Source organism: Staurois parvus, unplaced genomic scaffold (assembly GCF_062004578.1).
Source record: "Staurois parvus isolate SC_StPar_1 unplaced genomic scaffold, SC_StPar_1.0 ptg000172l, whole genome shotgun sequence".
In the NCBI taxonomy this organism is placed as follows: domain Eukaryota; kingdom Metazoa; phylum Chordata; class Amphibia; order Anura; family Ranidae; genus Staurois; species Staurois parvus.
The window spans coordinates 8,097,501-8,117,500 of NW_028317968.1; the positions used below are offsets into that span (position 1 = coordinate 8,097,501).

Sequence of the window (20,000 nt, forward strand, 5' to 3'; positions counted from 1 at the left end):
TTTAAATACAAAATCATATGCTAACAAAAATCATGTTTTCATTCATCTCTATGTAATTAGGTATACATAGCACACATTTTATTTGCTAAGTGAGCATTCACTTTGCTGTCTGAACTATATTTATTCCTTTAATCAACCCTATTGCACAATAAATAGTTAACACAGGTTTTCCTTCTTTTTTTGTTACTAACATTTACATACATAACATATTTAACACAACTACCATTTACTTATATTTAACATAACTACTGACATTGACTTTCCACAGTGTACATTCACTTCGTTAGGTTAATAGCCTCTGTTTCTTTAGTAATTCAACCCCATTGTGTTACAGTTCCTCAAAGCAGGTTCCTCTGTCTATTCACACTTATTGAAAACAACAGAGGGTATATGTGGTTAATTGATTTTATCTCAACAGTTCACCACAAACCATATGTTGATTTACTAAAAGGGTCGAATTGTAGTTGTGTTCAGTCATCCAAACATGTATAAGCAAAATTAATTTATTTTAATATATCTTGCACATTAGTGGGCATTCAAATTGAACGTACTTTCCCAAATTTACTTAACATAGTACAAATGAGAACAAATAGTACAAATAGAGAACCTCTTTGGTAAATCAACCTCAGAGACACTAAAGGGAGCCTCTATAAATGTGGGAATGAAAAAGCAGCATGAAAACATGGAACAGCAAACTTGCTTATCTGTGACAACAATAACAACAAAAAGACTTGCAGGTAAATGTTTTAGTGACTGCTGGAACTGTGTACTTACTAACAGTTCTATAGTTCTCCTTTAAATGAGTAAATATTAGGCTGGCCTCTAGAAATCTCCCTTTCAAACACCCACTCTTGCTCAGGAAGATCAAATTTTTGATGTTACAAGTCATCACGAATTTCCTAGACCAGCCTAAAATGATCTGTTTAGTAAGTCTGCCTCAAAGTGGACTTTTAAATAGCAACATATATATATCAGTAATTGAGTAAACTGGCTGGAGCTTAATGCATCCTTTATTCTAGAAAATAAAAGTAAAGTACCGATCTCCTGTGATAAATTAGGGAACAAAGACACGATTTGCTGCTCCACGTTGCTGTGATGGCAGAGCTGAGTCTGGAGGCAAACAGGTCATATGTTTTGCTCTTACAAAGATGGATGCAGTCTAATCAACTCCAGCCTGGGTTTGTAGTCACTGCAATAAGCTGGCTTTATTCACCCAGATCTGACTTTATTAAAATGCCAATAAGGATTGTGTCATCTACAATCCCAAATTACATGTACAATCCAAGCCTTGGGAATTGATCAAAAAGTAACATGATCCTCAAACAGGGCTCCTTACCATCCAACAGGAACTTGGAATGTTCTTAGCCTATTTTTCATCCTTCATATGTTTTCCTTTGCTAATCGTTTAAGGGGGGGGGGGGCTTTATTGGTGGGTCTGATACAAGGGAATTATGTCAAGACGTTGGTTTAACCCAGCAGAGAGCATCTGTGCCCCTGCCAGTGAGGACTGAAAGGGTTCGGGGGCTGCTATTTGTGCGATTTCCATTCATTTCCTATAGAGTTTCTGGAGCCAGGTCCCAAGCTTTGGAGAGGGAGGAGAATGCAGGGGAGGGCTGGCTTCTTGTGAGAATTGTTATTTTTCATCAATCACTTGCAATTTGTCTAAGTGGACAGGACAGGACACCAGCAGCCCTGCTGACTGAGGTCACAGTGACAACACAGCAATGGAGAAGAGCAAATTGCGTTTGCTCACCAACTCACAGATCCAAATTACTGCCTGTGCATGGCAAGGGGAGAGGAGGAAAGGTCCATGTGACATGGGGGAAATATGAAGGACTTTGACAGGTCTTAAACGGCCTGGCGCCAAGGTCTAAGTCTACAGGCTAAAAATAGCAGGCGGATGATGAGAAGAGATGGGCAAAGATGAAAGCAAAACGACAAAGAAAAAGAACATCCGAGGGACAACTCTTTTTAAATTGTGTGCAACTTAGGATGTTTAGCTAAACTTCATTTTATAGGGAGTGCAGAGTCATCCGCTAAAAAACAGCACTTACGGCAAATGGATCACTTCAAAGACCTAAATATAGCTCCACAAAGTCTCTCTCTCTCTCTCTCTCTCTCTCTCTCTCTCTCTCTCTCTCTCTCTCTCTCTCTACCCCCCCTCTCTCTCTCTCTCTCTCTCTCCCTCTCTCTCTCTCTCTCTCTCTCTCTACCCCCCTCCCTCTCTCTCTCTCTCTCTCTCTCTCTCTCTCTCTCTCTCTCTCTCTCTCTCTCTAAAATATATATATATATATATATATATATATATATATATATATATATATATATATATATATATATATTCTCTCTATACATATCGCAAAAAATATATATATATATCCTCTCTCTCTCTATATATATATATTTCCCACAAAGTGTATATATATATATATATATATATATATATATATATAGCTCACAAAAAATATATTCTCTCTCTCTCTCTCTGTATATATATATATATATCTCACAAACAATATATATACTCTCTCTCTATCTCTCTATCTTTATGTCTCTCACTCTCTCTTTCTCTCTCTCTCTCTCTATATATATATATATATAAAAAAATATATATATATATCCTCTCTCTCTATATATATATATATATATATATATATATCCCACAAAGTATATATATATATATATATATATATATATATAGCTCACAAAAAAATATATTCTCTCTCTCTCTGTATATATAGATATATATATGTATATATATATATATATATCACAAACAAAATATATATATATATATATTCTCTCTCTATATATATATATATATATATATATATATATCTTTATGTCTCTCACTCTCTCTTTCTGTATCTCTCTATCTATCTATATATGTTTCTCTCTCTCTCTCTCTCTCTCTCTCTCTCTCTCTCTCTCTCTCTATATATATATATATATCCCACAAAGTATATATATCTATATATATATCTTTCTCTATCTATATATATAACTTTATGTCTCTCACTCACTCTCTCTCTCTCTCTCTCTCTCTCTCTCTCTCTCTCTCTCTCTCTCTCTATGTTTCTCTCTCACACTCTCTCTATATATACATCTCACAAAGTATATATATATCTTTCTGTCTCTCACTCTCTCTCTCTCTCTCTGTATATATATATATATATATATATATATATACAGAGAGAGTGAGAGCTTGTTAAGAATCCAAATTCCTATTTTTTTATTGTACATAGCTTACATAGATGTATTAGCAAATAGATTACGTAGATCTATTATGTAAGTGTACTAGCAAAATGGCAGAAAATATATCTTATATCAGGACAGGTGTCTATGACCAGTGTCACAGAAAAAAAAAAGCTTTGTTAAATTAGCTTGAGCTGGCCACACGTTTTCCCTGTTCAATTTCCTTTAGGTTTACCTTCAACTATGTAGTGCAAGGGCCTGCCTGATTGCATACAAATTGAAAGTGTTTAGGTTTGACCTCATATTATATGGTTTTGGAAAATTGTATAATGTATGGCCAGCCTTATGCTGGTCATATGCGGTTAAAAAACAATTCGAAAAAGCATTCACTATGCTCAGTCGTTCAACATTTGAAACGTAAATGGGCTAATTTCGATTTTTTTTTTTTAGACATTAGTAGTGGCATCAATCAAAAGCAGTTTGAAAAGATCTACAGCGCATGCGCATGTTAACATGTAACCCTGTAAGTGTAATCGACTGACAAAAAAATGTACCATTTATGTTGTTATAGATTGATAATAGGTCAATAATTGGGGGACAAATAACAATAGAATGATGGCATTATCACATGCAACGTTTGACAGATCTTTATAAATACGATTCTTTTTTTACAACGATTTTCTAACTGTGTATGGCCATCATTAGTTACAGAGAGCTGTGGATCGCTTGGTGCACATTCATTTCCTAACCTTGGTGTTAGAGAAGACAATTAAACATATCCTCTTTATTCTTTCTAGTTTACAAACAGCAATACATAAATGCACCTTTTGTAACTGTTAATGCATTTCCTGGGCCTAACAGGATAGTTGGTTACTCTGGTATTATCGTGATATATCATAAGTTGTTACATCATTTGTAATAAACCAGATCATGGAATTATGTTCATATATGTGTTACAGTATGGAGACAGATTTACTAAGGGAGTGATTTATACAACACCATAAGTGCGCAATCAGTTTTTGGTTATGCTTACATTTTTTTCTTACTTGGTGAAACTTAGGCTGGCCATACATTATACAATTTTCTTGTACAATTTTCCACTGGATTTACTAAAACCATATAATATGAGGTCAAATCTAAACCTTTTCAGTTGGCAACCAGGCAGGTCCTTGTACTACATAATTAAAGGTAAATCTAAGGGAAATTTAATAAGAAAATGTAATAATATATTGCCAGGTTAAAAACCAAGGGGGTTATTTACTAAGGCTGGAGAGTGCAAAAGCTGGTGTAGCTCTGCTTCGAAACCAATCAGCTGCCAGGTTTTATTGTCAAAGCTTAATAGAACAAGCTGAAGTTAGAAGCTGATTGGCTGCCATGCCTAGTTGCATTAGTTTCTGAGTGCATCATTTTTCATAAATCTCCCCCTAAGTTTCAAAACTAAGTTTTGATACTTAAAAACTAGTTAAAAGCTAAGCTAAAAATTTAATGATTTGAAAAGGAACACAGGGCAATGTAAAATGGCCTCTTTAATAAAATAGCTTCCTGTTTTTATACACTGTTTCCAATTGTTACTTTTTTTTACATTTCATATAAGTACACTGTGTAATCCTTCTTTATTGGAGGGACATAGTTTTGACATGATCTACTCTATTAAAGAAGTGGTTGAAACACCCTACTGTATTTTGTCAAGAAGATGCAAAAAGAAGCCAGGTACTGTTTCCCCAAACCCCTATCTAAGGATAGCCGTATTGGCAGTGGTTGTTGTAAGTTACCACTTATAACAACACATATTCCTCTAGGGATGCTATCCTTGTTACAATTCAAAATGTTACATGCTGATTTTGTATTTGAGATCTAGAGATATAGACAGTATACATATAAAATGCATATGGGTGGACTTTTCTATGACACTGATAACTGGTACTGTAACCTAGTGCATTTGACTGACATGAAACCTTTATGTAGTAAGTCATTAACATAGCTTTTATATATATATATATATATATATATATATATATATATATATATATATACATATATATATATATATATATATATATATATAATTTTTATTTTTTTTCTTTCTTTCTTTCTTTCTCTTTCTTTCTTTTTCTTTTTTTCTATCTATCTATCTATCTATCTATCTATCTATCTATCTATCTAGATAGACACGTAGACATTGTATTTTTCCTCCTCCTGTTAGAAAGCCACCAAAGTTACCAGGGCAGTATTGGGTAATAGCCATCTGCAGGATGTCCTGGAGGTTTTCCTATTCTCCTATAGGGGTAAAGTCTAGTGACCAAGTTAGTTGAATTCTCCACAAAGTGGTTGTTGGTAGCATTGGAAGAAGAAGAGGAAAAAGAAGAAGAAGGCCCCGGCAGCAGCAGCAGCAGGAGCAGAAACACAATGCCATGTTGTAAAGTGTCCCTGATTACACTCCTTTAGCTCTGGTGTAATTCTGTGCTGGCGCCGCAGTCCCTGTAGTTGGGGAGAAGTAAGGACAGGTCCAAAGAGAGACATGGGATGACACCTTGTCTAACAGGACTGATGCCTATCTCTCCAGTCACACTCTCCCCATATGCTGTCTCTACAAAGTCTGAGAGTGCCAGACACTGCCTTATCTGCCTCTGACGTGACAGGAGGGACAGGTTTACATGATCAAATCATTCATTTAGAGGAGAAAATGACAAGATATTAAGTAGTGCTCAATCAAGGCGATCGCGTGTTGTCATGTTAACTAGATTATACTATCATTGCATGTTTACTGGACAGATGGTCGCTTGGATCCAGCATTTGGAATCCTTGGAAATGAGATTTCACTCCACTGAACATACACACACATGAAGCAGAATTCCAGGGAGGCCCTATTTTCTGATGTGTTAAACATTCACACATATACACGCATAGCATTAACCCCAAGGATGCCAAGGCTGCTTACTGACCTGCACTCCTACACAAGGGTCCAGCTAGGCAAAGATGGCACAAACCCCTCCTGACGATTCCTTCTGCTGGGACCTGGAATAACAAGGACAGCAATTGGCAGATGCATATATATTTATGTATAGAGAAAGAGACAGAAAGTATGTGTGATATATGAGTTTATATAGATATATACACACACATACACATGCTAGCATTCAGACACGTGACACTAGTTTGTTTTTCACGGTAAGTAATAATGAATAACATATATAGTTCATTTATTTACTAATAATTTACTATTTACTAACATACAAATTCACAGGTGCTACAATACTATCCTCTCTCTCCCTCTCTCTTTCTCTATCCTAGTCTGCCTATCCGTCTATGATCTCTTTCTTTCTTTCTTTCTCTTTCTTTCTTTCTTTCTTTCTTTCTTTCTTTCTTTCTCTCTTTCTCTATTTCTTCCTTCATTCCTCTCTCTCTCTCTCTCTCTCTCTCTCTCTCTCTCTCTCTCTCTATATCAATCCAATCCATCCTAAAAAATCCCGATAAAGTTTCCCCCCCCCCTCTCTCTCTCTCTCTCCCCCCCCCCTCTCTCCCCCCCAGTACATCGTATCCTTATTGGATGTATTTATGTATTTAATATACTAATTGACAGGTACTACAACACATTATTTCATTATTTTGTTTGTTTTCGTTGCAATTCACAATAAAGAAAATACTTGCTATGTATTAATAATTAGCACAGAGCAGTGGTGCCCTAGAGACCAATGATCGCAAGATGTGTTCTGGTGGGTATAGGGTGTGTATAGAAGCCCCCATAGAACTGTATGTATAGTCCGGCCCAGCATATAAAAGCCCCCTATACAAGTGTGTGTATAGTCTGGCCCAGTGTATAGAAGCCCCCTATAGAAGTGTATGTATAGTCCGGCCCAGTGTATAGAAGCCCCCTATAGAAGTGTATATATGGTCTGGCTCAGTGTATAGAAGCCCCATATAGAAGTGTATATATAGTCTGGCCCAGATATAGAAGCCCCCTATAGGTGTGTATGTATAGCCTAGCCCAGTGTATAGAAGCCCCCTATAGATGTGTATGTATAGCCTAGCCCGGTGTATAGAAGCTCCCTATAGACCTGTATGTATAGCCTGGTCCAGTGTATAGAAGCCACCTATAGAAGTGCAGATATAGTCTGGCCCAGTGTATAGAAGCCCCTGTAGAAGTGTATGTACAGTCTAGCCCAGTGTATAGAAGCCCCCTATAGAAGTGTAGATATAGTCTGGCCCAGTGTATAGAAGCCCCCTATAAAAGTATATGTATAGTCTGGCCTAGTATATAGAAGCCCCCTATAGAAGTGTAGATATAGTCTGGCACAGTGTATAGAAGCCCCCTATAGAAGTGTATACATAGTCTGATCCAGTGTATAGAAGTCCCCTATAGAAGTGTATGTATAGTTTGGCCCAGTGTATAGAAGTCCCCTATAGAAGTGTAGATATAGTCTGGCAGTGTATAGAAGCCCCCTATAGAAGTGTATATATAGTCTGACCCAGTGTATAGAAGTCCCCTATAGAAGTGTATGTATAGTTTGGCCCAGTGTATAGAAGTCCCCTATAGAAGTGTAGATATAGTCTGGCAGTGTATAGAAGCCCCCTATAGAAGTGTAGATATAGTCTGGCACAGTGTATAGAAGACCCCTATAGAAGTGTATATATAGTCTGACCCAGTGTATAGAAGCCCCCTATAGAAGTGTATGTATAGTTTGGCCCAGTGTATAGAAGTCCCCTATAGAAGTGTGTATATACAGTCCAGCCCAGTGTATAGAAGTCCCCTAGCGAAGTGTATACATAGTCTGGCCCAGTGTATAGAAGTCCCCTATAGAAGTGTATATACAGTCCAGACCAGTGTATAGAAGCCCCCTATAAAAGTGCATGTATAGTCTGGCCCAGTGTATCGAAGTCCCTTATAGAAGTGTATATATATCCAGAAGTGTATATGTATCCAGCCCAGTGTATAGAAGTGCATATATAGTTTGGCCCAGTGTATAGAAACCCGCTATAAACGTGTATGTACACTCTGGTCCAGTGTGTAAAGAGGCCCCTATAGACATGTATGTGTAGTCGCAGTGACACCATTAATCAGAGGTTTAGCATTGTCCTGTGGGGTCATGTAATGAGCTCAGGAGCAGATCAGACAGGGTAGGGCTGTGATCACTGGAAAAAAAATCCAATCGCCTGCCATCCCTGTTTTCCCTGTGCTCCGCAGTCCGGCATTTGGAGGGCGCTGTTTGAAGATTTTTTGGGTAAATATGAAGTGACAAGAGACGGTTCTTATTGTAAGACGTCAGCAGACTGGCGCCAAGCGGCTCTTTAACAAACTGAACCCCAGTTAATCAGAACAGATCTACAAATGGACCTCTTAAAGAGACACATCGCCATTCCGGGTGAATCGGCACAGCTTTCAGTGCAAGGGACCATCTAAAGCGCAGGAAAGAAGAAAGAAAACGGAGTGTGTGCCTAGTGAGAGCTGCTATAGGCAGAGCTACATGTCTGTAGACGTTCATAGAGACATGATGCTCATCATTTACTTTATTGATGACCCCCCCGTGGTCTCTGCAGATAGCTGGACACACAAGGCCTCCTTTGTTGAACTAAATAGGAACTTGTAATTATTCCCCCCTAAAGTGTGTCACTCAGCCCTGTGCTAAGACATCATCTTTGTGCTGTGGATCTCTTCCCAGGCTCTGGAAGGGGGAGCTGTAAAGCCTGTCCTTTTCACCCTCCTCTGGAGCACAGACACTCTCCAGACTTGTGCTGCCCTGTGACTGATGACATGCCTATATGTCATGAAAGGAACGGTCCTCCCTGCCACCCTCCTATGTGGAAATCACTCAGAGAACAACATCACATACATGTATGACAGCTTTCAGCTCCATCACTCACCCACGATCTGTCTTTTTATTCTGGATCTCCATTCACTTCTGGGAAGAATGCTCCTCTCCTAACTCAACTGTGCAAAGCACCCAGGGACTGCAATAAGGCGGAGATGCCCCCAGACCCTTCAAAGCAAGTCCTCTATACAGAGCAGGAGTGCTGTGCCCATAACATCCCCCCCCCAAAAAAAAAAAAAATCAAACAACAATCACACTAAGCAGACAGTCCTGTGGCTTCAGATTTCTTCCAGTTATGTGCCAGTCAGCTGACTATTTTTTTTCCTACAAGCACTTAGTGGCCGGTGGGCCCCACCTCTATCCATTTTACATGCATGCTGATCCTAAAAGTCCCACTTTTCTAGTCCCTCTCCCAGGAGCCCTGGACAGGCTTTTGTTCACCCATTGCCATGTGTCTGTGGTGGAGGAGCTGCAGCATGTACATTATAATATGTATACAGCGTGTGTGTGTGTGTGTGTGTGTGTATGTTGTGTGTGTTGTGTGTGTGTGTCTGAGTATGAGAGAGAGAGACATTATATATATATATATATATATATATATATATATATATATTTATATTTTTTTAATATAAATATTTATATAATATCTTGTTAAAATATTATTATTAGAGAGAATATATATATATATATATATATATATATATAGAAAGAGGGAGAGAGAAATATGTGTATATCTATCTATCTATCTATCTATCTATCTATCTATCTATCTATATATGTATACATACATATATATATATATATATATATATATAATGTATTTATTTTGAAATATTAGAGAGAAATTATATATACATACATATATATATAGATATATATATATAACTTTATATATATATATATATAGAGAGAGAGAGAGAGAGAGAGAGAGAGAGAGAGAGAGAATTATATAATAGACAGACAGATAAAAAATGATGTATGAATATACATAAAAATAATTATATATATATAATTAATAAATATATATATAAACAAAAATAATATATATATATATATATATATATATAAATATGTATAAATTTCATATATATATATATAAATATGTATAAATTTCATATATATATATATATATATATATATATATATATATATATATATATATATATAAAATATGTATTCATATCTATCTATGAAGCAATATCTGCTAAGTAGTGTGGATTGGATCCATGGATTTCTAGATATAGCTATATATACTGTATATCTTGCTATATCTAGAAATCCATGGATGCAAACCACACTATTTAGCAACTTAGAGGAACGCTCATGTCCAAGGCCTGTAAATCTGTAATATATATGTATATATAAAAATCTATAATAGATATATATATAGGACTTTAGAGGCCTTGGCCATGAGTGTTCCTCTAAGTTGTTAAGTAGTGTGGTTTGGATCGTACCCTCCATGGATTTCTAGATTTGGTCTGGTAGGGACTTGGCCAGGACTCCCCCTTCCCCTCCTCCGCCCCCCCTTTTCCCCCCTCTCTTAGAGGAGCTGACCCAGCCGGCAAGGCAATGTGTGTTGGGTCCGGTGTGGTGTCCGGAGCTCTTCCAGGGGGAGGGGATTGGTCGTCCTTTCCTCCTGTCATTGGTTAATATTTGATTCTGTTGACATGTTTTCTTACTGCTGATGCTTCCGACACCTTCCTTTTCTTTCTCCCCCCCTCCTCTTCTCTCTCTCTCATCCACATCTTGGCCTCAGCTGTCAAAACCACGCCTATGGAGATCCACAATTGGTCCAAAAAGCGTAAAATCAGCAATCAAGGGGGCTTGGCTCATTAGCGAGGGGATCAGAGCAGGAAGGACATGTGAGATAGTCACAGTTTTCCAGAGATCCCGACAAGATCTAAGCGTGCGCTATGAGCGGCGGCCGGCCTGACACTTCTTCCCCCCGACTCCTCCAATAGGGCGCAGCCCGGACAGGGACTGGAACTTTTTCCACACACGGGGACTGGCACCTTTTACACGGACTTGGCTCGCCGCTAGATCGCTGAGAAGCTCGTCTGGATATTTGGATGCACCGATGAGAGATCCAGCTTTCCCGGGGACTGCCATGGCTTACCACCCTTTCCACGCTCCCAGACCAGCCGATTTCCCCATGTCCGCCTTCCTAGCGGCCACACAGCCCTCTATCTTCCCGGCTCTGGCTCTGCCCCCGGCTGCTCTGGGTAAACCCCTCACCGATCCCAGCCTGGCCGGAGCCGCCGAAGCTGGCCTGCATGTCTCGGCTCTGGGACACCACCACCAAGCCGCTCATCTCAGGTCCCTCAAGAGCCTGGAGCCCGACGAGGAGGTGGAGGACGACCCCAAAGTCACCCTGGAAGCCAAGGAGCTGTGGGATCAGTTCCACAAACTGGGCACCGAGATGGTCATCACCAAGTCTGGAAGGTAAAAAAAGGGCTGCTGGACACCAAATAGACACTAGAGGTTATGATGGGGTGGGCTACATAGACCAGGAGACCTTCTCAGATTGGGATCCTCCAGAGGTTCCTCATGAGTAGATTTGCCCAAGCTACACCAATGTAAGGAGACACAACTACAACTGCCGCGGTCCACACTCTTCACTGTAGACTCATTCTTATGTACTAAAAGTTGTAGGAATAAAAAAAAAACAGAGGTTTTCTGGGACCTGATATTGCTAAGCTACTAAAAGTTGTAGATCTAAAAAACACCAGAGGTTTTCTGGGACCTGGTAATGCTGATGTTCTAAAAGTTGTAGAAATAAAAAAAAAAATAGAAGTTTTCTGGGACCTGATAATGCTAAGGTACTAAAAGATGTAGACATAAAATACTAGACGTTTTCTGGGACCTGGTAATGCTGAGGTTCTACAAGTTGTAGATGTAAAATACTAGAGGTTTTCTGGGACCTTTTAATGCTGAGTTACTAAAAGTTGTAGATATAAAAAAAATAAATACTAGAAGTTTTCTGGGACCTGGTAATGCTAAGGTACTAAAAGATGTAGACATAAAACACTAGACGTTTTCTGGGACCTGATAATGCTGAGGTACTAAAAGATGTAGATATAAAATACTAGAAGTTTTCTGGGACCTGGTATTGCTGAGGTACTAAAAGATGTAGATATAAAATACTAGAGGTTTTCTGGGACCTGATAATGCTGAGGCACTAAACGATGTAGATATAAAAGAACACCAGAGGTTGTCTGGGACCTGCTAATGCTGAGGTACTAAAAGATGAGATATAAAAGAACACCAGAGGTTGTCTGGGACCTGCTAATGCTGAGGCACTAAAAGTAGTAGATATAAGAAAATTCTAGAGGTTTTCTGGGTCCTGGTAATGCTGAGATAATAAAAGTTGTAGATATAAAAAAAAAATACTAGAAGTTTTCTGGGACTTGGTAATGCTAAGATACTAAACGTTTTAGATCTAAAAAATACTAGAGGTTTTCTGGGACCTGATAATACAAATGTACTAAACGTTATAGGTATAAAAAAAAATACTAGAGGTTTTGTACCTGATAATGCTAATGTACTAACAGTTGTAGGTATAAAAAAAAATACCAGGGGTTTTCTGGGACCTATGGTACTAAACGTTGTAGATATAAAAAAATATATATACAAGGGGATTTCTGGGACCTGCTAATGCTATGGTACTTAAAGTTTTGAATATAAAAAATATGCAAGGGAATTTCTAGGACCTATACGTTGTAGATTTATACAGAGAAATGCCAAGGGTTTTCTTGGACCCGATAATGCTGTGGTATTCGCAGGTTAAAAGATAAAAAAAAAGAGAGAGAGAAAAAAATACTAGGAGACTTCTGAGATCTGATAATGCTACAGTACTAGGAGTTTTAGATATAAAAAAATACTAAGGGTTCTCTCGAACCTGATAATGCAAGGAGTTATAGATGCAAAAAATACTACAAGCTCTCTTAGACCTGACAATGCTAAGGTACTAGGAGTTGAATATATAAACAATTACCAGCAGTTGTATAAAGCTCCATGCACCTAATGCATCATGAGTTATAGATATATAAAAAAAATACTAGGGGTTCCCTTGGATCTGATAATGCTAAGGTACTAGGAGTTGTATATATAAACAATTACCAGAAGTTCTTTGAAGTCTGATGTTAATGCACCATGAGTTATAGATATAAAATACAAGGGGTTCAACGAGGCCTGATAATACTAATCTATTATAGTGTGTGTGTGCATATGTGTGTGTGTGTATATATATATATATATATATATATATATATATATATATATATATATATATATTTATGTATGTGTGTGTATATATATGTATTTATGTATGTGTGTGTGTATATATGTATTTATGTGTGTGTATCAATGTATTTATGTATGTGTGTGTGTGTATCTATGTATTTATGTGTGTGTGTGTGTGTGTGTGTGTATATATAATGTGTGTAATTTCGCTCAGACCTGATGATATTGCACCATGAGTTATAGATACAAAAATGAAAAAAAAAATACTAGGGGTTCTACAAAGACCTAGTAATGCTAATGTACTATAAGTTGTAGATCTTACATAAAAATACCAGGGGTTCTCTGAGACCTACCAATATTAATGGTCTGAGTTGCAGATGTATAAAAATATATTGGGGTTCTCTGAGATGTGATAATACTAATGCACACTAAAGCTGTAGATGAAAAAAAAAAACAATACTAGGGCTTCTTAAGATCTAATAATGTTAATGCAGTATGAGTTGTAGATATTAGAAAAAAGAAACAAAAACTAGGGTTTCTCCTAGACTTGATAAGGCTAATGTGATATTGTATATATAAACAATTACCAGGGATCTCTGAGGACTGATAATGCTATTGCACTATGAGTTTTAGATATTTAAATATGACTAGGGGGTTCCATGACACCTGATAATGCTAATGTACTATAGGTTCTAAATAGATTTTAAAAATTCCTAAGGGTTCTATGAGACCTGATAACTTTATCAATGGTTCCTTCCTAGTATAAAAAAAAAATTAGTGTACCACACAAAAAGATGCGTGTGTATATAGGTGTGTGTGTATATATATATATATATATATATATATATATCTATATATATATCTCCAACACTTACAAAGTGTTAACCTTTTTATCAAATCAATTGGGATTATAATGTTACATTCCAGCCTTCGGTTATCATGACAAACATTGTTTTTACATTGTAACAATTCGAGAGATACAAAGATACAGCGCACACAACTGGGCTGATCAATGTTTGCTTCTATTTGGAGTCCTAATATCTAGGGAATAGATAGGCAGGTATGCCTTGTAGGTTTCCATATTATAGATCTTTATTTAGGGCTGTCTGCCTTGCATGGACATACATACATATAAAATAATGCAGCAAAAGGAGAGAGCACATCTAGTTCATCAGGAATTGTATACATAGCTTTCGCTTTTTTCTATAGGTCTGGTCATTTAGACAAAGATTTATTTTTAAATATACTTTCAGGTGTAAATGCACCAGCATGGAATTAGTGGTAAATAATAAAAATGCTGTAAACAGAACTTCTGAAACCTGTTTTGGCTTGGATCAGTAAATGGCCAAATATTCCCATGTTGAGTATTAGTATTCTGTACACATCAATGATAGTCTGCTAAATGGTCTGGATTTCCGTTTAGCCACAATGGTGACCAGATAAAAGCAATATCTCTAGCAGCTATCACATGTAATAGTCAGCAGGAAGAGAAGATCTCGCTGTCTATTAATGGGGATTATTCTACCGGCTGTATAGACTATGCTATAGAATGGGTAGGCCCAGAATGTATGAATTCCAATAATAATAGCAGTGATCATCATATTTTGTAATCCTTGTACTTTTAATGATCTCTATGTTTGTAAACATGTCAAGTTGCTGAATAGCTTATCATTTTCTTTAGTTTGAATAGACATATCCCCTTTTTTTTTATTCCAGGAGAATGTTCCCTCCGTTTAAAGTCAGAGTGAGTGGCTTGGATAAGAAGGCCAAATATATTTTATTAATGGATATAGTGGCAGCCGATGACTGTCGGTATAAATTCCATAATTCTCGCTGGATGGTGGCTGGCAAGGCTGACCCAGAGATGCCCAAGCGTATGTACATCCACCCTGACAGCCCGGCCACTGGGGAGCAATGGATGGCCAAACCTGTTGCTTTTCACAAGCTCAAGCTCACCAACAATATCTCCGACAAACATGGTTTTGTAAGTATCTTTTACCTTCTGCTTTCCTTGTTTTCTATGAAATCCCAGGCAGGAGAAGGCTGGTAATGACTATAGCAGAACCCTTCCCATGATGCCAAACTAGTAGGATGGTGTACAATATAGAATGACCCCTTGGGCTCAGGCGGGGATTCAATAAAAATACCCACACAAGAGATCCTGGCTTGCTTTTTATTCCCACCATGATTCAATTTGGTGTGTGCTGTATCGTTTACAATTATCACTGCATTGATGGCTTCCTTCCATTTTACTGATGGTAATGCTAAATTACAATACACATATAAATATACACTACCATAGAAACTGACCAGTGTGGCTGCATATATTTTCTTTAGCTTCATTCCTAAATGTAATGTCGTTCTGTTATAACTTGACATAATGACTTCATTTTTTTAGTAGTATTTATTATTGCTGCCAATTATTATTGAGCCTCATTTTCTTTGTTATTTTCTATTGACGCCATACTGGCATTTAACATCATTTGTGCAAATATGACATAGTAAATGCATGTCTAGGCAAGAAGCTGATTAATGTATTGCTTGTTATGCAATAAACTAAGCCCCCTTTAAGGCTCTTTGTAGCCAGGTCTGCTTTGTGTCTGCCTACAAAATACAAGTTTGTTTTAGTTGTGTGGCAGTTCTTATGAATGAGATGAAAGAAGACACTTGCTTCACGTTTTAACCTTTGTAAGCTGAATATTTACATTATTATTATTATTATTATTACTTTTTAATTATCTTTCTATTTGTCCTGTCATTGATAATAGGATGCCCTGCAGCTTTTGTTGAAAACTGATGAAGTAACTAATTTAGGGGGGTCACTTTTCTTCTTTTTTTTTTTTTAGTAAATAGATAAATGTGGAAGACTGAACAGATCTGAGGCATGTCTAAATAAAGTGCAGTGTAATGGGGGGCTTTCAGACTCCTCTTTAAAACTGGGAATATTTATATTGTAAAGCGCTGAGTAAACTGTTGGCGCTATATAAATCCTGAATAATAATAATAATATTGATGTTTTATAAATCTTATAAGCTAGGAATTAATAAAAAAAAAAGACAGGTGCACAATAAAACATAGGAGCTGATTTGGTATTAATTATTATTATTTTTATTAATAATATTATTATTATTATACAGGATTTATATAGCGCCAACAGTTTGCGTAGCGCTTTACAAAATTAAAGTAGACATTACTGTTACAATACAATTTGGTACAAGAGGATCCAATCAGTAAACACAGACAGGGTTAAATAATCAGAAAATGTATTGTCATTTTACAATAACAATCATAAAATGAACCACAGAGCTAACATGTCAATATAAACAGCTGTAATAAGGGTGATAGGAAAGTGACATTTATAAAGAGCAAGATAGTGCTCTTAATAAACTTTCCCAAAAATGGAATATTTCATATACACTTCATTTTGTGTAATTAAAAAAAAAATCCTATTTTTTTCAGTGTTCTCTGGGTTCCCCTCCTTCCAGACAAATTAGAGGCTTCCTGCATCTCTGGGCTGAATATTTGTTTGTCTGCCCACATTAAGCACAATCACTGTCTCTGCCTTTTGACAAGCATTTAAGGAGATAAAAAGGAAAGTTGCCCATTAGTTGTTCTTGATATGGTAATTAACAGGATTGGCTGACTTTATGTGACAGTCAGTCAGTTGGGCAGGCTGTTATTAGTGCAGTCGGGTACATGAGGCTTATCACCTAAGTGCTATGTGTATACAAAAAAAAAGGGTTACCTTTATGTGGGATATTGTCGATTTATAGGGGGGCTTTAATAACTGCTACAGGCAAAAGAAAAAATCAGATTGTGTGCTTTGTAGTTATAGGCACCCTAAAAAAATATTTTCTTGACCACTTCTGCCCTACATAATAGCATAATTAAGCCAGATTTTCTCTTAAGATGTGTTGAGTTTTAAAAGATGTACAAAAAGAAATCTAAAATAATAACAAGCCAGACTTTAGTCTTAACGCCCCCCCCCCCAAAAAAAAAATGGTAGTCTCACCCACCCACAAAAATGTTGCCACCTTGTTTGATGTGTCCAGGGACTGATGGAACACAGCCAGTTCTGTCTTCACCAGCCCAGCAGGCTTATCACAAGGACACCCCCTTTTAATTTCCCCAGCAGACTGTGCTTCCTGCTTGTGTCAAAATTTCTGGCAGGACACGATCATCCTTCCATCCCTTTTTATACTGAACTCTGTGACCTCCTCCTCCTTTCTCCATACATTACCTTGTATATTGTTATCATTAACCCCTTTGTTTCCTGTGCAATATCATGTGCCCTCCATCCTCTCTGCATTCAAATCTCCATTGACATTTTACAATGCTAATATTTGTGCGATGCAGAGTCATTTTTTTTTTTTTTTATCTGATCCCCTTTAAACATTAGCAAAAGGATCAGTTGCAGCTCCATTCATCAGCCATAAGCCTGTATACATTTCCCTAATGACATGTTGAAGATTTCGCCTGCATTCTAAGCATCAGCGATGGCATCAGTGTGGATTAGTAAACTTTAAACCCCCTTACCGAACTGGTCGTTCTTCAAGGTGTTTGTAGAGTCATTCCACACATGTCAAAAGTGTTGCTACATGTTTCGGTACAAGTTCAGGTATATGTCAGAATGTGCACACTATAGGCACTGTGCTCCTCCATTGAATGGGAAACATTAATGGTTTTTTTATTTTAGAAAGAGGCAGCCTGTCATTAAAGGCCTTCATGAGTGAGCAGTAATAGGGGGCAGCTCCTGTATGTTTGACAGGGCTGCCATTTAATTCTCAGGGCCATGCCAATGGAGTCTGCATCTGGATAGCAGTATGTTATGCTGCCCTGCATTTGCATCGATTGAACCATAATCATATCGATTGGTATTAATGACAATTTGGAGGTCTATTCCACACAATCACTTCAATCCGGCAATGAATTTGTGCATTACACTGAATTGTAAAGCAAATGTCATCTGGGCCCATGATATATTATTAATAGGATAATATATAAAAGTTCAGGTTATAGTCGATCGATATATTTCAGCACAGCTTCTAGTATTTCACGTACAACAGGCTTAATTCACCACTGTATCACAACGATCTTTATTAGCAGCCTTGTGACTCATTTTTAAAGCTCATTTTAATCAGCTAAAATTCACATTTTTTTTTAATAAGGAATCTGTATCTCGCTGTGCTTCTTAAATTGAGCCTTATGTATTTTGAATTTGATAAGCCTTGTTGGATCCGGTATATAATTAATAAAATTGGACAATGCAAATTCTGGTGCAGTTGTGCATGGTAGCCAATCAGCTTCTGGCGACAGATCCAGCAATTTAGCTTTGACAATAAAACCTAGAAGCTGATTGGTTTCTATGCAGAGCTGCACCAGATTCTGCACTGAGTTTAGTAAATCTCCCCAAGTGTGTTGCTAATCTAAACATGCTGTTTAATTTGTAAAGGACTGTGATAGGCTAATGATAGGGGGGCAAGACAGGTACTCACCATACATTATAGAATATTATTGTACAATCTAACGTTTAGATTTACCAAAAATCATATAATATTTGCTAATGTATGGTAAGTACCTGTCCTGCCCCCCTATAATTAGCCTATCACAAACCTTTACAAATTAAACACCATGTTTATATTAACAAATATTATATGATTTTTGGTAAATCTAAAAGACAGACTGTACAATAATATTATATAATCTAAACATGGTGTTTAATTTGTAAAGGTTTGTGATAGGCTAATTATAGGGGGGCAGGACAGGTACTCACCATACATTAGCAAATATTTTATGATTTTTGGTAAATCTAAAAGGAAGACTGTACAATAATATTCTATAATGTGTGGTGAGTACCTGTCCTGCCCCCCTATAATTAGCCTATCACAAACCTTTACAAATTAAACACCATGTTTAGATTATATAATATTATTGTACAGTCTGTCTTTTAGATTTACCAAAAATCATATAATATTTTTTAATATAAACATGGTGTTTAATTTGTAAAAGTTTGTGATAGGCTAATTATAGGGGGGCAGGACAGGTACTCACCATATATTAGCAACTATTATATGATTTTTGGTAAATCTAAAAGTTAGATTGTACAATAATATTCTATAATGTATGGAGAGTACCTGTCCTGCCCCCCTATGATTAGCCTATCACAAACCTTTACAAATTAAACACCATGTTTAGATTAACAAATATTATATGATTTTTGGTAAATATAAAAGACAGACTGTACAATAATATTCTATAATCTAAACATGGTGTTTGATTTGTAAAGGACTGTGATAGGCTAAGTATAGGGGGGCAGGACAGGTACTCACCATACAATATATATTATTGTACAGTCTAACTTTTAGATTTACCAAAAATCATATATAATATGATTAGCAGCCAATCAGGCTGGCTCTTGCACTACATAGTTGAAGGTAAATCTAAAGGAAATTGAACAAGAAAATTGTATAATGTATGGGCAGTCTTATCTAGACAAGGATATTATACATTTGTTTTGTACAATTTCTGTACAATGTATGGTAAATCAAAGGCTAGCTGTACCTTATACATTTTTTTATGTACAAATTTCCTTTAGATTTACCAAAACCCTATAATATGAGGTTATATTGCTTTCAATTTGTATACAATCAGGCAGTCCCTTGCATTACATAGTTGAAGGTAACTCTAAAGGAAATTGAACGAGAAAATTGCATAATGTATGGGCAGCCTTACCTAGACAAGGAGATTATACATTTT

General features: G+C 36.8%; 1 protein-coding gene and 1 long non-coding RNA gene across 3 annotated transcripts in view; one reads left to right on the forward strand and one right to left on the reverse strand.

Annotated features, from left to right (window-relative positions):
• Positions 1 to 9,279, reverse strand: part of LOC149462629 (uncharacterized) — a 72,145-nt gene extending 62,866 nt beyond the window's left edge. For both annotated transcript variants that reach the window (XR_016312628.1, XR_016312627.1), the window contains exons 1-2: positions 9,055 to 9,279; positions 6,138 to 6,210 (exon numbers count right to left, since the gene is read on the reverse strand). This is a non-coding gene — a long non-coding RNA (uncharacterized LOC149462629). The remainder of the gene's footprint in view (positions 1 to 6,137; positions 6,211 to 9,054) is intronic.
• Positions 9,280 to 10,638: 1,359 nt separating this feature from the next.
• The window catches only part of TBX2 (T-box transcription factor 2), a 22,752-nt gene continuing 13,390 nt past the window's right edge, over positions 10,639 to 20,000 (forward strand). The window contains exons 1-2 of the mRNA XM_089676639.1: positions 10,639 to 11,444; positions 14,961 to 15,228. Of these exons, the coding sequence (XP_089532765.1) occupies positions 11,080 to 11,444; positions 14,961 to 15,228 (633 nt within the window). The 5' untranslated portion in view covers positions 10,639 to 11,079. The remainder of the gene's footprint in view (positions 11,445 to 14,960; positions 15,229 to 20,000) is intronic.